General features: G+C 43.9%; 1 protein-coding gene across 6 annotated transcripts in view; it reads right to left on the reverse strand.

Moving 5' to 3' along the window:
• Positions 1-21,574, reverse strand: part of Sh3kbp1 (SH3 domain containing kinase binding protein 1) — a 344,717-nt gene that overhangs the window by 277,963 nt on the left and 45,180 nt on the right. For all 6 annotated transcript variants that reach the window (XM_028873246.2, XM_028873244.2, XM_028873247.2 and 3 more), the window contains exon 2: positions 15,984-16,141. In XM_028873246.2, coding sequence (XP_028729079.1) covers positions 15,984-16,141 — 158 coding nt within the window. The remainder of the gene's footprint in view (positions 1-15,983; positions 16,142-21,574) is intronic.

A 21,574-nucleotide genomic window follows, 5' to 3' on the forward strand; every position in this document is an offset into this window, starting at 1 on the left:
TCCTGAATGGCAAGCATGGCCTATGGTGAATTTCATTAAAGGGAGAATGACTTTGAACTGTGTTTACAATTTAATATGCACTTGTATATTCCAACTGAAATGGGGAAAATTGAACATAGTTTTGGGTAAACTGAATCCTCCCCCGTTCACCTTTCAGTATAATGAATGAAGGCAGGCCTAAGTTTGTCTGTAATGAGGTAATCCATAATCATCTACCAATGATGATCTGTGGCTTTAATTATCCTGTGTGGCCCTGGGAGATGCACTCTACGTGGATTTGCAATCAGGGCTGCCATTTAGATAGCAAGATCACACACTTCCCTGTGGCTTGTCAACTGTGATATGTTGATACAAGGGCTGTTTACAAATCAGCTGTATCTCTGCACTGCAGTTGCAACCCGCCTGAAATTGATTTCCTATCTAGCTTGAGGGCTGGGGACTGTGTGCAGCTTTGAGTTGGCAGCACCCGAGACTTGATTGTCACTTTAAAATATCTGTTAATGGAACCCATTCAAATTCAAGTTTTAAAATTAAAGGATGAGTTAAATTGAATAAAAAAGCATCCGAAGCTAAAAAAAGGAGTGAGGTATATGGATTTTAACTACCACTGGCTGCAGAAGCCCACACCATAATTGCCTGGATTATACGCACTAAAGAGATCTGCTGTAGTGTGACATTTTGAACTAAATAACAGGGCCGTCCCCGGAAGAAACGGGAATGCACGCAGAAAATGATGCTCCACATTTCAAACCACACAAAGCTGATGTCCTCCAATTCAAATTTTTCTGAGTTCATAATACCTGCCTCAAAAGCCTGATGTAATCGCCCATTTAACACAGAGGAGTGGAGATTCATATGGTAAGTGTATTTCTTACCGGCAAGCTGGCAATTACTGTAATTTCAAGATCAGGACAGAGGACTCAGAGATGGAGCACAGTTGTTTAGTACTTACCTAACATGTGCCAGGCTCAGCGTTCCATCCCTAGCACCGCCAAAAAAAATTTTAATCACAACTGAAAATATTGGTAAGAAAGAAAATGTGCACACACTCCTGACTTGTCAGCTGAGAAAAATGGTTAGAGATTGAATGGTGAGCGTGAGCCAGGCTATTCACCAGCAATTGCACAGCAGCAGCTATCCACCTGGTTCCTTTCCCAGCGTGCCCATGAAGTTCCGATACAACACAGCAGGACTGTAAGTTTAGCAGCCATCACTTGATCATGTCTATGGTTTTAAACAACTGCCATGTGTCTTCTGCCCACCATCTGTCCGTGTTGATTTCAGACGTCATTTCTTTACTATGAACCGTATCTGGTCAGTCAGAAACTAAACCCCGTGACACTGCAGATAATGAAATACCATCCAAACACACACAGCCCAGCAAAAAAAAAAAAAAAAAAAAATGCTCACGTTTAACACTTCATCGGTTCCAATTATATTTTAGTGTAACCCTGACCATAATGTACATTTAGTAATTATTAAGAATGCCTTTTAAAATGTATTTTCTTCCACAGTGTATTTTTTCAAAACCTGACTCCGGATTTGAGGAGGCTCCCATCACACCGATGACAGCAAGCTGCAATCTGACATCGCAGCCCTTGACCATGGGTTGTTTACAGCCAGCGAAGTACTTCCTCTAGAGCTACAGCAGAAGCACCTGTGCGCAGCTGCTCTGCAGCCCAGCCACAGCTGGAATCAGAGCAAGAGCGCAGCCCTGACTGGTAACCAGTGAGCTGGGCAGCCTACACAAAAGAGAAGGTCCGTGTCAAGGGGACCTGGTGACAAGGTCGTCCCCACACACTGAGCAGGGGGTTCACACAGTTCCCAGTCCCCCAGACCTCCATCCGGGACCACCTGCCTCCTGAACCCCTGGGCAGGATGTGGTTTGGCTTGAACAACTTCTCAGCTTCCAAACTGAGGCAAGCCCAATTGCTTTGTGTGCTCAGACTCCCAGAAGCGCATTAAACGCCCGCCCCCTTCTCTTTCTCTCTCAGTCTTCTGGAGAAAAACTTGGTCTTGAAGGGAAGTATAACAATAAAAGAAATGCCCCTGCCTTTGATAAGCAAAACAGGCAGCTCCAAGCAAAAAAGAACAGGCTGACTTCATCGCCCTCTTTCCACAAATCGTGTGGGGGATGGGAGAGACAGAGAGCTAGGGAGAACCAGGGAAGCAGGCTTTGTCCTTCCAGCATGCTGGGCCTCCCCACTGGAGAGACATCCACATCTGCAGCTGCACTCTCCCAGAAGTTCCCTTATAACCTCTCATCTCATCTGCCTCACCAGCACGAAGATGTTGAACTTGACTCCCAGGCTTCCGGGGAGATTGGGACATCTGTCATTTCAAATCCCCTTGTGACTTGAGAGACTACAGTGAAATCAAAAGTCTGCTTGGTAGCCCTGCAGCCATCGACACTGCCCACGTGTCCTACAGGACAGCTTGCACCTCCAGTGTGGGTCCCAGCTTTCAGTTTGTTTTCTTAGCTGTAGCCCTCAACTGTGCACGGAAATGGATAGGGGTAACCAGGGCTAGACAACGTTTACCACTTATTTTTTCCAATCTTATGGATATATGATTGACAAATGAAAACTATATAGGATGTACAATATGAATATTGGATGCATAGATTATGAGATGCTTATTGGCATCGAGCTAATTGACAGATCTACCACTCCCACGTGGTAGAATGAGAGAAGTGACTCCAGAAAATTGTCTTTTAAGTTCCATAACCAACACCCCAACATCTTAGAGCCAGGGTTGGTAGCACATACAAATAAAGAAATGTAACAAAGTTTTTAAAGAATATTTGACTGAGCTGGGCAGTGATGGCGCACACCTTTAATCCCAGCACTCAGGAGGTAAACATAGGCAGATCTCTGTGAGTTCATAGACCAGCCTGGTCTAGAGAGTGAGTTCGAGGACAGCCAGGGCTACACAAAGAAACCCTGTCTCTAAAGGGGGGGGACATGACTGGATGTAGTAGCACATACATTAAATGCCAGCACTCAGGAGGCAGAGACAGGAGGATCCCTGTGTCTTCAAGGCCAGCCTGGTCTGCATAGTAAGTTTTAGGACAGCCAGGAGTGCACAGTGAGACTCTGTCTCAAAAAAATAAAAGCAACTAGAAATGAAAATTTAGAAAATAGCAGCAAAAAATAGAAGTATAGAACTGCAAGAATAGTCAAATTTAAAAGCCTAGTGGATAAGTTCAGTAATCGATTAGGTGTGACACCAGAAATAACCAACGAACTTGACAATGCATCAATAAAATGTATTCAGTCTGAACAGCAGACAGAAAGTAGCCTCAGACATTCATGGACATAGACATTCATAGACAACATAAAAGTCTAATGTTTGTATCCTTATATTCCAGAAGAATAAGAGTATGGGAAGAGCAATTCAAACAAATAATGGGTGACAACTCACTAGATTTGGCAAAAGGTATAAACTTCCAGAATCACAAGCTGTGCAAAAATCTAAACAGGATAAACTCAAAGAAAATTTTGTCCAGGAATTTCACACTCAAACTCATAAAAATCAATGACAAAGAAAAAGCAAGTGAGATATTACTTATTAAGAAAGATTGGAGTGACAGTGGCTTTGTCGTATAAAACCACAGAATTCAGTGGGCCAGGGGGATGGCTCCATGGGCAAAGTGTTAGCTGGGCAAACATGAGACCCTGAGTCTGGACTCCCAGCACCCATGCTGGAGCCGGGGTTGGCGGCATGCATCTCTGGCCCTGGTGCTGCTGGCTGGTCAGGGGGACAGCAGTGGATGGAGGGAGCTTACTAAGCAATGAGTCTAGCTGAAAGAGCCGGCTAGCTTCCACAGTGCTAGAAGTTGTTATGCGTGTGACTAGAAGAGGAAAATAATCATCTTAGCCAGCTGTGAGCCCCGCAAACTACACCAATGACTTGACAGGGAAGTAACAAACTCCTTTTTGGTTGGATTTATCTCCTGTTCCACCAGATGAAACCCTTTATCAGGCCAAGAACCTACGGCTAGACATGCCATCAGCTCTAGGGGCGAACCTGCTAAAATCTGCTAAATGGATATAACATAAAATGACTCCTAATCACTTATTGCTAACAATAGAACATATATACAGCAACCCCTCCTCCCAAGGCTCAGCAATCATTGCAGAAGAGGTGGGTGGAGAGAGGATGAGCCACAGGTGGTGAATGACTACAGGGACAGTGTCTTCTGGATACATCAGGGCAGCTGCTCAGAGGCATCCACAGCACTGTGTTAGCATGTACAATACCCAGCAATGGAGAGGGGAGGTGAGCGTGAACTCCTGTCCCTAGCTGAGGAGTTATTAGCAAGCAGAGGGACACTGTATAATGTGAGGTCATGACAGCTCCAAGGTGTGCTTGAAGAGAAAGTTTTTATTGTGGATACAAGGGAGGAACAGCCAGAGGGAAAAAACGTAGACTGAACATGACCAGCAGATGCCGGGCAGCAATGGCGCAACGTCTTTGATCCCAGCACTCGGGAGGCAGAGGCAGGAGGATCTCTGTGAGTTCCAGGCCAGCCTGATCTACAGAGTGAGTTCCAGGAAAGGCTCCAAAACTATACAGAGAAACCCTGTCTCGAAAAACCAAAACAACAACAACAACAACAAACCCATGACCAGCAGAATGGAGCAGGCCATGAGAGGGGAACAAGAGAGAAAGAGAAGACGAGAGAGAGAGAGAGAGAGAGAGAGAGAGAGAGAGAGAGAGAGAGAGAGAGAGAGAGAGAGAGAGAGAGAGAGAGAGAGAGAGAGAGAGCTCAAAGAGAGAGAGAGAGAGCAAAGAGAGGGGGCCAAGAGGACCAAGCAAAGCAAGAGAGCCTGGCCAAAATGGCAAGGGTCTACAGGAATGAGGAGCCGGGGGAAGGGAAGCCCATGAGCTGGAGAGGTTTAGGGGAAGGGAAGGGGTAAGAAGAGCTCAGAGGAGCTAAGACGCCAGCATGGATTCCGTAACAGGTATTTTCCAGCTGAGAAATCCTGGAGGGCAGCATGTGCTTTGGTACGCTAATAGGCACCAGTTAGCCATTTGTCCCCAGGTTCTTTTGGACTTGACAGTTTCAGTTTTTGCTAAGAAAAAGCTGAATAATGATAAAGACTTGATTCCCCAAGAACAACTACCAATCCCACATGTGTGTATATACACAAAAAAGCTCTAGAAACGGTAGGAGGGGCGAGGGATAAAAGAGGATAGTGGAAAATATAATCAAAACTATGAGCAAAGCACATTTTATGTATATAATTTTTATATATGATGAATTTTGAAATTAAAAATGGAGCTTCACAATGCAATAGATTCCTGGTTTATGGTGGTTCACCTTATAATTTAAAAAATGACAGGAAGCCATGCGGCGGCGCGGCGGCGCGGCGCGGCGGCGGCGCACGCCTTTAATCTCAGCACTCAGGAGGCAGAGGCAGGTGGATCTCTGTGAGTTCAAGGCCAGCCTGGTCTACAAAGTGAGTTCCAGGATAGCCAGGGCTACACAGAGAAACTGTGTTGAAAAATCAAATAACAAAAAAAAAAAAATGAAAAGAAAAGAAAGTAAGAAAAAGAAAACAATCGAATTCAGCTGAAAATGTATTTCCGATCTTGGGGTTTTATCTTTTGCTGAGTGACGTGCAGCAGAATACTCTGTCACAAGGGTAAGCAGTGGCAGTGAGTCACGGCTCTCAGTCAGACACATGATCAGGAGGGTAAACAATTGATAGTCTTCAGTACACTTGGTTACTGATGTTTTATAAGTCAAGTAGATTAAATGTATTTTTTTTTTTTTTTTTTTTGGTTTTTCGAGACAGGTTTTCTTGTGTAGCTTTGTGCTTTCCTGGACTCACTTGGTAGCCAGGCTGGCTCGAACTCACAGAGATCCACCTGGCTCTGCCTCCCGAGTGCTGGGATTAAAGGCGTGCGCCACAACCGCCCGGCTAAATTAAATGTATTTTTGATTTACGATAATTTCACTTTATGAGGTATTTATTAGGAAACAAGTCAGTGAGCAAATTCATATAGGATGAGCTGGGCAGTGGTGGCGCATGCCTTTAATCCCAGCACTTGGGAGGCAGAGGCAGGCAGATCTCTGTGAGTTCGAGGCCAGCCTGGTCTACAAAGCAAGTTCCAGGAAAGGCACAAAACTACACAGAAAAACCCTGTCTTGAAAAACCAAAAAAAAAAAAAAAAAAAAAAAGATAGGATAAAATGAAACACAGACAAGTTAACAATTACAGATGGAAACTTTAGTATCACTTTTCTCGGTACTTGACAGAAGTACTGTGTGGGAAAGCAATGTAGATTCAGAACTAAACAACACGATCAACCCAAAGGTTCCAGCTCGAATTTCATAGACTACTCCACCCTTATACAGCATAGCATACATTCCTTTAAAGTATTTATAGACCTTACCTTGTATAATAATAATAATAATGATAATGATAATGATAATGATAATAAATGAGCTAACCTCAGCCTGTTTAAAAGACTTGAAATCATACAGAGTATATATCTAGTCATAATACAATCAATCTGAAAGTCAACAACCAAAGACACCAGAAAAGTCGCAAAACCCTTAGAAATCAAATAACACATTTCTAGATAATTTGTGTTCAGCAATGAGAAAGCTGCTTCTCTTACCTGTCACCTCCCTGACTTGTGATGCAGAACAGCTTAGAAGGCCGTTTGGTTTACACTAGTCAGTTCACACACTAGCCACTAAGGCCAATATTAAGGCACTCTGAGATCCTGGGAAAGATCCTGGTGTTTTGGCAGCTGGGTGCTGTCAGCCATCAGAAGCTGCAGTGGAGTCAGGGGTAGGGGAGTCTCCTTGGCGGCCTTTCATCTTTAGCAGTGAAAGGGCAGACTCGTAGGGTAGTATAGATAGAGCTGGGATGCCCACCAGTCCCAGACACCCTAATAGCCAAGGAGTTCCTGATCAAAGACAGTCTTGTAGAAAAGGGGAGATACTGGTACAAAATAAACTCTAGAGACCCAATGTATAGCATGGTGACGCTAATAACAATGTATTGTACAGTACTTGAAACCTGAGGGCTGCCATGGTTTCCCCATGGCACTCAGTGACAAGAGTCAGAGAACCTCCCCTCAGATCAATTGCTATCCATTTTTAAACAGCATCCATTTGCTATCTGGGAGTTCTGGAGGTCAGAAATGCTAGTAGGCTCCACTCCGGGTGACACACAGCCATTTTAAGCTGCCAACCAGGCTGAACTTTTATTTGGAGGCTTGAGGAATGCATTGCCAAACTCTCTTGGGTTGTTTTGTAGGATCTAGTTTCTGTGACTGTACGTCTGAAGCCTTCATTTCCTCCGTGACTAAAGTCTGTTCCTGCTCGACAGGTTGCTGCTGCGCTCCTCACGTGACCCCCTTCTTCAGTGGCGTCTGCCTTCCTCTCCGTCATGTAGTAGGGCCACCAGATGACCTCCCATTTCAGGTCTGCTGTGCCATTCGGTACAACACGATTGATCGCAAGTGATCACATTTCACAGTCACAGGTTGTCAGGATTTGGGGGAGAACCTTGGGGGGGGGGTCATTTCCAGACATGTGCTTACCTTACTACCCCTGAGTAAGGAATAGAAGAAAATTAAAGATTTGATCCAGAGATTCTACCATTTGATTGGATTCATTCTACTGGACTTAAGAGAGAATTTATTTACATGTTGCTATGATCTTTATGTAGTATAGACTTTTTTTAAACAATATCCACACTGATTATGCCAACCACTCATAAAGCTACTTTATAATATACAATATATATTTTATGTATATATATATATAGAGAGAGAGGATACTTTAGAAACAACTTAATGATATTTTCAAATCAGCTACCAATTCATGTTCTTGATAAGAGATATAGATATAAATGATGGTGCTGCCCTACCAGAGCCACAGAATAAAACAAATGACCAAGCTTTACTAAGTAGCAGAACCATCTGAGCTGTTTCATTTTGAGACATAGCCCAAGCTGGCCTTGAAATTCAACTCACTACACAGTGGAGGATGATCTTGAACTCCTGATGCCTCTGGCTCCACCTCCCGAGTGCTGGGATTACCAATGTGAACCACTACATAACCTGGCTTTAAAACAAACCTTTGGAAAAAGTATTCGAAGTCTCTTATCCCAACTCCTCCCTCCACCCCAAAATTCTGACAAGGCAGCATGCCTATACAGCACAGCCAAGTCAGAGCCTGCTGGCTGGAGTCCTCGGCTGGAGCCCCACACTCAAGAGCTTAAATAGCCAGTAATGGTCACAGCAACATCCTAGACGGTTTACATTGTTATCTGCTAGAAATCTGGGGGTTAAAGCACGTGCTCCAGAAGTTCGTTTCTAAGCTAGGATTTGATAATCTTGCCATTAAGGAAGTAAGATTCTATTATACACAATCAACTCAGTGAGGGGACTACAATTCACTAAGGTCACAGGGCTCCCTGAGTCACAAGATGCACCCCACTTCCTGTACTGTAACAGTTAGAGCCCAAGATTTCAATGATATGGGCCCTTGCACATCACACATGTGGCCGTAGTTACTCCAGACCCGACTGACTCGGATGCCACTGGGAGAAAAGTTACACCAACAGTTCCAGTTCTTGGACTCAGGAGTTTTTTCTGAAAATTAACTATGTGTTTAATGGTGAAAAGATCATTTGAGTTGGGAGGGCTTGCTGTTGAAGGGTCCTAAGGGTGGAAAACGAGTAATGCTCCTACTGAAGGGCAGATCCTAAGTGCTGAAAAATGACACACTAGTATACTAATTAATAAAAATGAAATGTTTTCCCTAATTGCCTTACTTTGGAATCTGTAGGGAAAATAGTGCAAGCCCATGAGTAGATAAAAGCTACCTAGTTACTGTTGTGGCTTGTCTTGAGACAGGGTCTCACTATGTAGTTCTAGCTGTCCTGGAACTCACTATGTAGACCAGGTTGGCCTCGAACTCATAGACGCACCAGCTTCTGCTTCTTTAGTGCTGGGATTAAAGGTGTGCACCACTACACAAGGCCAAGGCTGTTTTTCTTTTAAGGTTTGCTATCTGATTTGATTCCTTTTGGTAAGACATCTGGAGGAAGCATAATGCAGCAGGTGGTAAAGACATAGAGGAATAACATCAGCCATCTAGACAATGCTATCAGATTGGTGGCTCAGGTTCTCAAGCCAGCTGTCTGGATTCCAGAGTTCTCCCTGTTCCCTACTAGTTCCTGCAGCTGCCGATAAGTCCCTTAATGTTGATACACCTTGTTGCCTTTTCTGAGCATTTTTTTTTCTAAATCAAAGCAGTACCTATGTCAGAGGATGGTACAATTTCATGAAACCCTGAAATAATGCACATGGAGGGTTCAGCCTCTTTCCTGCCTGGCAAACAGTAAGTGCCCACTACATTATGACCACTGCACTCAGATTATGTATGTGATGCTAGGCAGCCAGTAAACCTTAAGTAGAATGCAGCCATTATAATTCCACAAAGTAAGCTAGCAAGTGGGGCCTAAAAAGGGTTCATCTAGCATGTTCAAATAGTTGCTTAATGAATAAACTCGGAAATTTCTCAAGTGACATTTTAATCAGAAACACCTCTGTCAATCATCTTTGCAGAATAATGTCTAACATGCTCTCCATTTTCCCTTGTGGGAGAAGTTATATTTGTGGTAATATGGCACTCTGCTCAATGTGTCTTCATTATGCTCATACCCCTTGGTGTCTAACCACTAGCTAGAGTCCTCTCTAACAGACACCCAATAAATGTCTACGCCAAGAGTTCAGCAGACCCTCATATACCCAGGCACTTCACCGTGAAATGTGAGCACAAAGAGACATTTGCAGGGCTGGTTGTTGAGCCCAACGGTAGAGCACTTGCCTGGCCCGAGTGAGACTGGATTCCATCCTCAGTACCGAAGATAAAAGGCAAGAAGAGGCTCTGCCCATAATGAAACGCACCTGCAGAATCCCCTGCTACTCTCTGAAAAGCAACAGGGATCTTGAAAATAACCACTGTTATAAATCACAAAATAAATAGCCTTTGGGTATGAAGTATAAAGAAAAGCAAACATTTTGTAAAGGGAAATCCAAGAATGATGCTCAGTATAAAAGAGCAATGTGGAAATGTCTACTTCATGCCACTGTTAAAGTAGATTCCTGCGTCTTTCCTAAATCAAGAACAGCAGAAAAACTCTGAGGTTTCTCTCAAAGTGACACAAATATGTAGAATATTGGCTCTTTGCCTCATTTAGGGACGGCATTGGCCAATCTTTATACAAATACAAAAAAGAAGGTTCTGAATATGCCAAGGACAGATTTCAAACACCCAGCAAGGAAGAACTAAGGAGATGGGAAATCGAGCTGAGAACTGTTATACTTAGCAGGCATAGACTACAAACTTCAAGTGAACACACTTCAGCTTTCAACAATGGAGCAGGCGGCATGTACAGTGACTTCCATGGAAGGCACACAGAGCCAGGCCAAGAAAACAAACAGCTCACTTCCTCACACAGTATCAGATGCATGGCAAGATCAACAACCATATTCTTTTAACCCCTACCACAGCTTCCTGCTTTCTGCTTGTGAACTACAAAATGTCTCAGGCCTCAGGCCTGCTTCGCTTTGCCATATGCTACCTGGGAGTCCATATCAAGAGACTCCAGACATGCTCAAAGCACAATGTTGTGTGCATCTCAGAGTAAGGTTTTTAAAGGACGATATTGATAATTCAATCCAAAGAAAGAGCCCACATCTGCCTGTAATAGCAGTTACCCTCTGTTTGATGTGGTAGTTTGAGGTCTCAGAAAGGATATAGATTTCTCTATTAAATAACTATGATGCTTCACCCTGGTTTTTCCCTAATATTGTACACCATACTATGGTCTTTCATGGTCAATTCAAGAAAACAATACCCACACCTGGAAATTAGGCCAAAACAAAACAAAACAAAAAAGCCCATGGTCATGATCATAGGACCTTATAGTATTATGTTAATGCATTTTCTTAAGAGAGACCTCAGGAGAGTCATCTGCCTCTCTGGAAATAAAAACTGGACTAATATTTTATTAGGACATTTTACAGCTCTACGAAAGTCAGAGAATACTCATAGAAAACACAGGATGGTCCACAGCTTTTTTTTTCCTCCTCTGGTAGAGATGATAGCTCCAAAGGTTAGAATTTTATTGCCCTCTAAGACATGAGCCAGTTTTCAATCTCACTTTACAATCTTATTTGAAAATTCCACTGACTTTTTAATCAGTTCCTCATATCCTCGGTAAATCAAGTTTTGTTATTCCACTGGTTTCCTCATTAAAGGAGTCCAACAAAGCTTAGATACATGTTCTCTGTGTGCATGTTTTTAATAATATAAGGATTAGTCTTTGATAGTTCCTGGCCCCACCAATCAAATCAGCTCCAAGAGACTGAGCTCTGTGCTTCAGGTCGCCTTACCAGTCAGACTCACCAAGATTTGGGGTGATTCATTCACTGGGCCTTGGATGTAGCAGACAAGAGGCTCAAAGTACATAAATCACCCCCTCCCTTAAAGATGCCCCAGCTTTCTTTTTGTTTTATTTTGTTTGAGACAGGGTCCCTGACTGTCCAGGAACTCACTCTGTAGACCAGGCTAGCCTCAAATTCACAGAGATTCGCCTGCCATATTCTATGTCCCAAGTACTTGGATTAAAGGCATGCACCATCAACTCCCAGTTGTGCTGGCTTTCTTTAAACAGAAAAAAACCCTATTGGTTGAAATCAAAGGGTGGCATTCCCACTCCTACAAGTACATTATATACATACAAAGTGAGTACTTGTGTCCATAGAAGACACACAAGAGTGTAAAAACAAAAAAAACAAATGAAACAACCCAAATAGCCATCAACATCAACAACAACAAAATAGATCAGTAAGTTCTATGCAATACCACATGGCAAGGATGAAGTGCTGATACATGCAACATTTTGTGACACAAAAGGAGACATGTAAACTACAAGTGTTCTTACAGCCCTACTTACATGACCAGCTCAAGGATGCAAGACTAATCCATCACAATAAACTTGACTAACTAGGGAAAAAAGCAAAGAGAACTTGGTGGCGTGGGAGATGGCAGAAACAGTATTGCTGTAGATAGTGGCTATAGATATTGTACATTCTTATGTAAAATCAAAAATCATAATGCATGCTAGTGATGTGTGCATTTTAGTCTATGTAAATTATCTTTTGAAAGGAATTAGCATTTTTTGAAGAGAGACAAGATAAAGAAAAATATATTCTAAAGCAGTGTACGGCGATTGATACAGAGACCCACAAGTAATCAGCATGCAGGGGATAAGAGGCTAGAGTGCTCCGCCCTCAATGGGACATCTATTATCACCTTCCCTGCTCCTGAGGCTTAGAGATCATTACAGAAGAGGGGCAGAGAGACTGGAAGAGCCAGTGGTATTGGACACCTGCACCAAATCAGTATTTGTCAGACATGACAACACCATTATACACATGAACTCAAAGCAGCCATGACTGAGCATATAAGATCAAGGAAATCTGAATACCAGCATGGCTGAGGGGGGGGGCATTAACTCCCACTCCTGTTTAAGCTATTAGCCGGTGATGGCTGCTGAGGGAGAAAGAGAAGGTTTTCTGCAGGGATTTGGTCCTGAGGTTCATGTAGGCAGTAGTAAATGGACTCCATGATTTTAAAAAACAGCCTGGCAGTGGTGGTGCACGTCTTTAATCCTAGCACTTGGGAGGTGGAGGCAGAGGCAGGCAGATCTCTGTGAGTTCAAGGCTAGCCTGATCTACATAGCAAGTTCTGGAACAGCCAAGGCTACACAGTGAAATCTTGTCTCAAAAAAACAGAGAGAGAACGTTTAAAGTTGGGAGGGCAAAGTAATAGGAGAGGTAGGGAAGGAATTGGTGGGGAGGGAATGGGAGAGGGTGAATTTTATCCAAACATCATATCTTGTACGCAATTCTCAAACAATAAAAAGAGAGATTATAAAAAGGAAAAGTGGAGAAAGAAGGATGAGGGAAAAGAGAAGAAGGATCTGAAAAGATTCCTCTGACATATTTAATGTAAATAAACGTGGGAAAAACTAAAAAGCACAAAGCTGGCAAAAGGACAGGCCTGTTCTTAATAATGGGATGGGTGAGTATACACACCAGAGGATGGCGGAGATTCTCTTTTGCCAGACTGAACACACAGAGTCAGAGGTGGTCACTGGATGCCATCACTTTAGGAAAGACTGCTCTAATAGGGATTTGATAAGTGAACTGAGAAAAGACTTCCTGCAGTTCTCTGATAACATCAACAGAGGCACACAAATAAATGATGGGACTCCGCAAGATTACTTAATTCAATCCAAGACAAATTAATTCTTAAGCTAAATGAAATATTCAAATCTGGCAGATGTATGCCAATATGATTGTTATTGCTTAAAAACACATTTTCTTTTTAAAATTCGCTGTGGGAGCCTTGATTGTTGTTAAACTCCCTTGTATCCACCTACTGAGTTTTCAATAATAAGCCTAAGGGTGAAGACTTGAAAATAGACTCAGCCATCTGAAAGAATCGAAGTTTCTCTAGACTGTGATAGCCACAAGCAGCGCCGCCCCCAGACATTGCTACTTTTTCTACCATGGATGGACCCAGGACCTCCCAAGAATGTAACTTCCTCTCACTGAACAAGGGCTCAAGCCTAGGGGAGGGGACAACGGATTAGGAAAAACCAGGGGAGAGGGTCATTCCTTTACCCGGTAACAGGGCCAAAGGCACACTTACTAGATGGCTGCCACTGTGTTCAATGATTGCCGGTACCGTGCCATTTAATCCTAAGAACAGACAACGGGGTAGTTGGGCTTGCAAAAGAAAACAGCAGGGCTCAGATCAACCTGGGGCCAGATTAATAAAGAGATTTTTTTTCAAACAGGAAGTATAGAAAAACCTTAACACAGTAGCAAAGGGCTAAAGACAAAGCCCCCAGAAGGCATAGAGGAGAGGACTGAGTAGGAGCAGCCACTTCTCTGGTAACGGACACAGGCAACCCAGGGCCACCCCACAGGTAGGAGGAGCCTAAGGAGTAGCCCCAGGTCTCTGTGTTCCCCCTCCCTGCTGTCTTACCCTAGCACATCCTGGAGCCAGGGCCCATCACATGGAGGGGTCTGCAGCTAAGGATTCCCAAGTCTAAGCCAAGGCAGCAAGGCCAGGCAATGAAGGATGCCCTGTCAAAAAGACCCATATAACCCTTCCCTCACAGGGAAAGCACCTTCTGTTCTCCAGGCCAGCAGCACTGCCAGAGAGAGGAGACTCTGGATAATTGCTGCCCTGCTTCCCATCTGCCTTCCACAAGCCCTCATAGCGTACGGAGAGGGAGCCCCAAACCAATTCCACAGGTCTACTCAGTGTCTTCCAATTCAGTTCTATGAATCTGCGGTTTGACGGGAGAAGGCACTAGGTCAATGAGACACCTTCAAAACTTCTAGAACACAACTTGTCCTCTACACTTGAAGCTCATACTAGAGTCTCTTCTTCCCATGCTCCTCCTCTTTTCCCATGCCCTACTTCTTTCGCACACTCCTCCCTTTCCCAAGGCTCCCTGTACTTCCCAGGGTCCTCTACTCTCTTGGCCACACCCTCTTCCCCGGCTCCCTCCTTCCCCTTCACCCCCAGCACTGCCCCTCCTCTGGGAAACCTCTCCTTTCACATTCAACTTTGGCCTAACTTCAAGATAGTCCTTTTCCAAAGTGGGCAGTTTTGTTTGGAAAGGCCCAAGAATTACCTCGCATATACATATCAGCAGAATCGATCAGGGCTAGCCCAGAAGTTGTGCTTTTCTACCCTAAGAATGGGAGGAAGCCCTTTGATTCCAGCATGAGCTCAACATTCCTACCACAGAAAGCAAAGCAGTGTTTATCAGCATATTTGCAGCCGAACTCTGTCCCATTTCCCCAGCATTCTGAACACCAAAAGACAACGAAAAAAGAGAGGTTGGCAGGATCGTTTGGAGGCAAGACCCTGAAGAAAAACTTAGAGTCCTGTTCCTTTTAGATCCCCACAGGGTAGAGGCCCGAGCACTGGAATTGCGCAGCTATTCAAATGGTTTTCACCAATACCCCCTGTCATAAAGCCTTCCCACCCAGCCCTTGAAGTTCTTTTGAGGGGGACCCACGATTCTCTGGGTCCAAGGTTTCTCAAAGAGCCTGTTCTATATGGCCAAGTTCTATCCTGAATATGGTCTGGTACCATCGAGAATTCAGCTACAGGCCAGGATTCTACATGAAGCTTTCCTATGGAGGGCAATCATCTCTTCTCCAGCATGGAATGGGAAGCTTCTGGTACTGGGTCTTTTAGACCTGGTTAGTATTTCTCATGAGAAACAGCCTCCAGACAATCTCTTCTTAACCCCAAAGTCTACACTGCTGTTTACAATGGTCGAGACACATCATTTATTAACAGGAAAGAAAAACGTTATCTAGTTAAGCCCTAAATGAGTTTGACAAAGGGCACAGGTTTTAAAATGTTTCTGATGAAACAGGTTTTATTCAGTGCTCCACAGACATGAAGTGGGATGGGGAGAAAGCAGAAAAGAGCATCATTTAGATTCTGCATTTCATCTGGAGGGTCCTGATGCAAATGGCCAAAACTGACTTTCAAATTCCATTTTGCATCGGCTGAAAAAGGGAATAATCCTTTCAAACTCTTAAAGCAAATAAACAAATATATAGACCAAACAATTTCACAGGCTTTTATATTTTCTCAGTGTTTTCAAAAAAGTGATAAACCATTGTAGGAAAGTAAACTCTGGGTTTTAAAATGTCATTTTAAAACAAATGGCATCCTACATCCATGGAGCAAAATTACACATGCTCTCCTTTCCATCACCCAAGAGATCCAGCTGCCAGTGACACCCCTAAGAGCCCTGTGCACTTTATCGTCACCCCCCACAGCCTTTTGGTCTGCAAAGCCCACACAGGAAACAGGAAAAAGGGTTTGGCTTTGTACTCACTCTTACAAAGTTGTCAGGGAACAAACCTCTCCTGCCGTTGATCTGCCCCTCCCACCAGCCTCCATCCTCCTTCCTGATGTTGGTGATGACTTCACCCACGCTGATCGTCAGCTCATCATCGTGCTGGGCCTGGTAATCAAACTCCACTATGGCCTCCACTGGAAGGGAAAGAAACCAAAAGAGCAACTTAGGGTCAGCTGTTGTAGAAGGCTGAGCTCTAGGATCCCTGCAAGACCAATAAAGTCAGGTTAAAGGGACTTCCCCCTAGAAATAGGTAAAATAACAGGCAACATGATTTTGGTTAACCTGAAACCTATACAGCACAGAAACCACGAAGTGCTGGTCGTGGTGGCCTACAATTCTGTGTGAGGGACAGCAGAGCCTTCAGAAGGGAAACCACACAGTGACAGTGGCCTGACAACACAGGTGGTAATGTGGCATCATTTCTCCAAGTGCAGAGATCAATGACCACAAACAAGAGATAGCGAGTCCTTGGGCTTCTCTTCACCTGGCCACTGCTAACTAACAGTGTAGTGTTAATGTCCTTGGACCTGAGCTTCACAAAATATGAACTATAATCCCCATGCTGCAGAAATGGCAGCTATCACTCATGACGACACATGTAAACAAAGATATGTGGACCAGAGGGCTCCACTGGTGGAACTGATAGATCTCAGATTGCCCACATCAGAAGCACTGTTGCCCAATAAATGAACTCACAGGCAATTGTATCATGTTACACTATCTTTTCAGTGGCAGAGAGACTATCCGCCCAACTTGGGACAGGCAGAGGCAACATAGGAGGAAGCTCTTTTGTTGACAAAGTACCAATGCAGTGTGGCATGAGCTAACCAGAGATTGGTTAACTTACACAGAGAGCAGTTACAAGATTTCTGTAGACTCTGGGCTCTTCTTTGTGTACCTCAATATAAACCAGCATCAACACTTGCCCCTTATCCATTTGCGACTTCATATAAATGAATGAATACAAAGATGGTGAAAATTAGCAGGGCAGTGGTGGTAGTGCATGCCTTTAATCCCAGCACTCGGGAGGCAGAGCCAGGCAGATCTCTGTGAGTTCAAGGCCAGCCTGGGCTACAGAGCGAGTTCCAGGAAAGGCACCAAAACTACACAGAGAAACCCTGTCGCGAAAACAACAGCAACAAAAAAAAAAGGGTAAAGCTTACATGAAACTCCAAGTAGAACATAAGCAATTAAGAGTTACAATAAAATAAGGGAAAGTTAAACGAGTTGAATGTGCACTGCAGACATGAATGTAAAGACCCAAACTGCATCTTTTTCCTTGGGGTTTGCTTGTAATGTTTTATTACTGTGTAATAGTCATACAGACCAATGGGGCACAATGTGATATCACTACTCATGCGCAGAGCCTGCACTTATCAAATCAGGGTAGTCAGCACCTCCTTTCCCTTGTCATTTCTGTTTGGAGACTTTAACTTCCTAGTGTGGGGATCTAAGAAAGCAAGAGAGAAAATCTTAATAACCTTGGTTTTGGAAAAGATGTCTTTTTTTTTTTCTTTTTTTCCGTTTTTTGAGACAGGGTTTCTCTGTGTAGCTTTGGAGCCTGTCCTGGAACTCACTCTGTAGCCCAGGCTGGCCTCGAACTCACAGAGATCCGCCTTGCTCTGCCTCCTGGGTGCTGGGATTAAAGGCATGTGCCACCACCACCCGGCTGGAAAAGATTTCTTAAATAGAAAACTAAAAGGTACAAATGATTCAAAACAAATCCAATACACTAAGGTCACTTTTCCAGGGAGTAAGGCCAGTAGGTGAGCGGGTCTCCATCACATGGGCTTACCTTTCTATTAGAGGTTAAGTTCCCACTGCACTTCTGGTTCAAAGCAGCCTGGCCTCCAGACTGAGCACTCATGAGAGCAGCTGCAGCAGTCAGTAAGGTAGTGCAGCAACTCAAAGCAGAACTTCCTTTTCCTAGACTATTGTTAGTCCACCATCAGCTGTTGCACTCTCATGGCCTGAGTCTGCTCATGATGAAGTTGAGTTGCAGCCTACTGCTCTCACTTATCCATGGGAAAGAGGATCATAAGAGCATACACCAGGAAGCCCTTCCTGCTTTCTCCTGATTTCTGACAAGTACACATGCAGGAATGCTCCAATTTCTCTGTACCATGTTCTGGTCCCTAATAGTTCAAATGAGCCATCATCTTGGTGGACAAAGTGCTTCCATGCAAGCCCAAAGATCTGAGTTTAAGTCCCCAGAACCCACATAAAGTCAAACAAGGTAGTATGCAGGAGGCAGAGAGGAGATTCCTCTGGAAGCTCATGAGCCAGTAAGCCTGGCATACACAGCAGCACATAACAAAAAAGTGGCATGTCCCAAAACAAAGTGGAAACTGAGGACAGACACCCAAGGGTGTACTATGACCTCCACCCATGCACTATGGCACTTACACATCTGAACTCACAAAAATAAATGTATGCATACATGCACATCACACGCACATACATACACACACATACACACACACACATACATACATACATACATACATACACATACACACATACACACATACATACATACACATACATACATACATACATACATACACATACACACATACACACACACATACACACACATACATACACACACACACACACACACACACAGGGTGTGTGTTAAAAATGAGCTATCATAACAATCAATTTAAAAACAGCTAGGTCCAATGACACAAATCCATCACACCAGCTACTCGGGAGGATGAGGCAGGAGGATTGTAAAATCCAATGCCTGCTGTGGATGATTGATTGATAAATAAAACACTGATTGGCCAGTAGCCAGGCAGGAAGTATAAGCGGGACTAGCAGAGAGGAGAATGGAGAGAACAGGAAGGCGGAGAGGAGGAGACACCAGCCTGCCATCCAGGGAGCATCATGTAAAAGCAGCAGGTAAAGCCACGAAACACGTGGTGACATATTGATTAATAGAAATGGACTGAGTATAAGAGTAAGAGCTAGACAATGACTGGCCTGAGCTAATGGCCGAATAGTTTAAATAATATAAGTGTCTGTATGTTTATTTTATAAGTGGGCTATGGGACTGCTGGGGCTTGGCAGGACCCGGAGAGAAAAACTAGCTACAAATGCTTGTTTGGATATAAAGCAAGTTCAAGCCAGTCTGCTCAACTTAGTGAGACCTTGTCTCACAAACAAAAAATCAAAAGCAGCTTTCAGTTAGGCGTAGTCACACATTCCTATAGTATCAGCTACTCAGGGGGCTAAGGAAAGAGGCCCAACAGTTCATCTAGCCTGGGCAACATATGGAGGGAGACCTTTATATCAATTTATTTTCAAAAGCTTACTTTAAATAGAGATTGATCTATTGAAACTGAGATTATAGTAACTTTTGTTCACATACCAGACCCTAAATTATCTCATTTCCCAATTAAATCATTTGATGCTCATCTTCCTAAGGAACCTGAAGCTGAGCAAGGAAGGTAAGCCCATTTTCAGAGACAATGTTTCTCAGTATGAGACACACCCACCTCGGGGATCTGCTGAGGTGATGCTTGGATCAAATACCTGTTCGTATCAATTCTAAAAAGAGAAAGTGCCAACTTCCCTACTATTCCCACTTACGGAATGGCCCTGGATCTTCATCTGCTCTCTGTCAGACAGTCAGAGGCCTCTTAAGGGGCCCAACAGCCAGCAGAAGCAAGGAGTGCCGGGCAAGGAACACAAGCCAGCAAGCTCTGCTAGAGCACACGCTAGCTCCAGGAGCAGGGAGTGCACCCACAGCTCTGTGATGCCTACGCCTCCTCATGATTCTCACCTCCTTTAACGAAAATCACCCTCACTAAATGGATAAGTAGACTGAACAATCTGTGTGGTGTAGAAGTGGTAGGCTGTTCAACTCAAGGCCATGTAAACAAGAAATGTGGAGCTGCCACTTCAGCTCCCGGCCAGCGCTCTTGGACAGTCCTGTTTAGAGATGATCAGCAGTTTAGGCCAATCACATCTTACAGGGAAATGACCAAACAACTCTCCATGAGTATCAAGGAAATTGGAATGTGGGCTTACATCCACCCTGGATGAGAGAGCTATAAATGTTGGGTTATCCTGGGATTAACAGCATTTCAAAACTAAGTGCTTGACCCTTGAAGAAAATAGCTGTTTTCCCCCCAACTGTCTATGGCCATACAAAACTCATTTGTTTGTTTCCCCGAAGTTCACTGTCCTTAATAGGAGATTAGAGCTCCCCATACTGTAATATACAGTCACTTGCCATGTAAGTTTGGTCAATGAACCACATATATGATGATTGAGATACGGTAAGATTGTATCATCTATGATCTCACACTCATCTGTGTGTGCATACACTCTGATGTTCTCACAACAAAGATATCATATTAAAATGTATCCATGCCAAAATTTTTAGATACTCAAACATTATTCTTTTTTTGGAAAAGAAACCAGGGAGCTGGAGAGATGGCTCAGTGGTTAAGAGCACTCACTGCTCTTCCAGAGGACCCAAGTTCAATTCCTTGCACCCACATGATGGCTCACGGCCATCTCTAACTCTAGTTTCATATTCTTCTGACACTACGCACACACGGTGCACATACCTGAATGTATGCAAACACACATATACTTAAAATAAAAATTTTTAAGTGAATGAAAGAAAAAAGAAAAATGGTCTGGGAATACAGCTTGCCTAGCACTCTTAAGGTCCTAAGTTCAATTCTCAGCACCATGATAAACAAACAAAACCATGGGCCATGAACTCAGGCTGCCCAAAACAGGTCTCATCAAACAAGGAAAGGACAGCTCTTAATTTTTCTAATGGGAAACATTAAAATGGTGGGGGCAAATTGAGAGAACCCAAATACAAGTGTGCATTCAGGAGGGGGGGGAGGAGGAGGGAGAACAAGGAAATGCTTTAAAGAGGTAAAGGGAGCTGTGTCCTGGCTAACTTCGATCCCGTGAACTTTCGGGAACTCCGGACCTGACCAATGTGTGGCTCACAGCCTTGCTTCTTCCTTGCTAAACAGCGGGTCATGTTTCCTAACTCTCTACCTGAACTTTGGCAAGGCCAAGCTAAAAGAGAACAAGTAGAGTCTGCTTCAAGAAGATGGCTACTGAGAAGTCAAGAGCTGCTGCCTGCTGTAGGCCAAGCCAGGGAGAAAAGCATCCTGGCTTTTCTTCACTCTCTCTTTCCATGTGCTTAAGGACCTGCATTAGGGGATGCCCACTCTGTATGGTAAGGCTGGCCATTCAGGGATGTGGAGAGTGTAAGTGTACAACATCCGGGTCTTCTTCACAACACACTACCCCACTGCTTGCTTCTTCATTTACTCATTTCCTAAACTCCCAGTTGAAAGAAGATTCTTCCCAGATCAAACAGAATTTAACCTTAGGAAATTATATGTAGCCTCCCTGCTTTCTAGCCTCAGATGGCCCCTGACCCCCTCCAATCCTCCTCCATAGCTTCTCTAGCCTCCCTGGCTCTGCCACCGCGTGCATCCTACGCTGTGGCAGTGGCTTGTGAGTCCTCCTGGTCAGATTCCAAATGCTTTCTGGGTGTGAATCATCCTTCGTTTGTTCTACTA

This window comes from Peromyscus leucopus, chromosome X (genome assembly GCF_004664715.2).
Source record: "Peromyscus leucopus breed LL Stock chromosome X, UCI_PerLeu_2.1, whole genome shotgun sequence".
Taxonomy (NCBI): Eukaryota; Metazoa; Chordata; class Mammalia; order Rodentia; family Cricetidae; genus Peromyscus; species Peromyscus leucopus.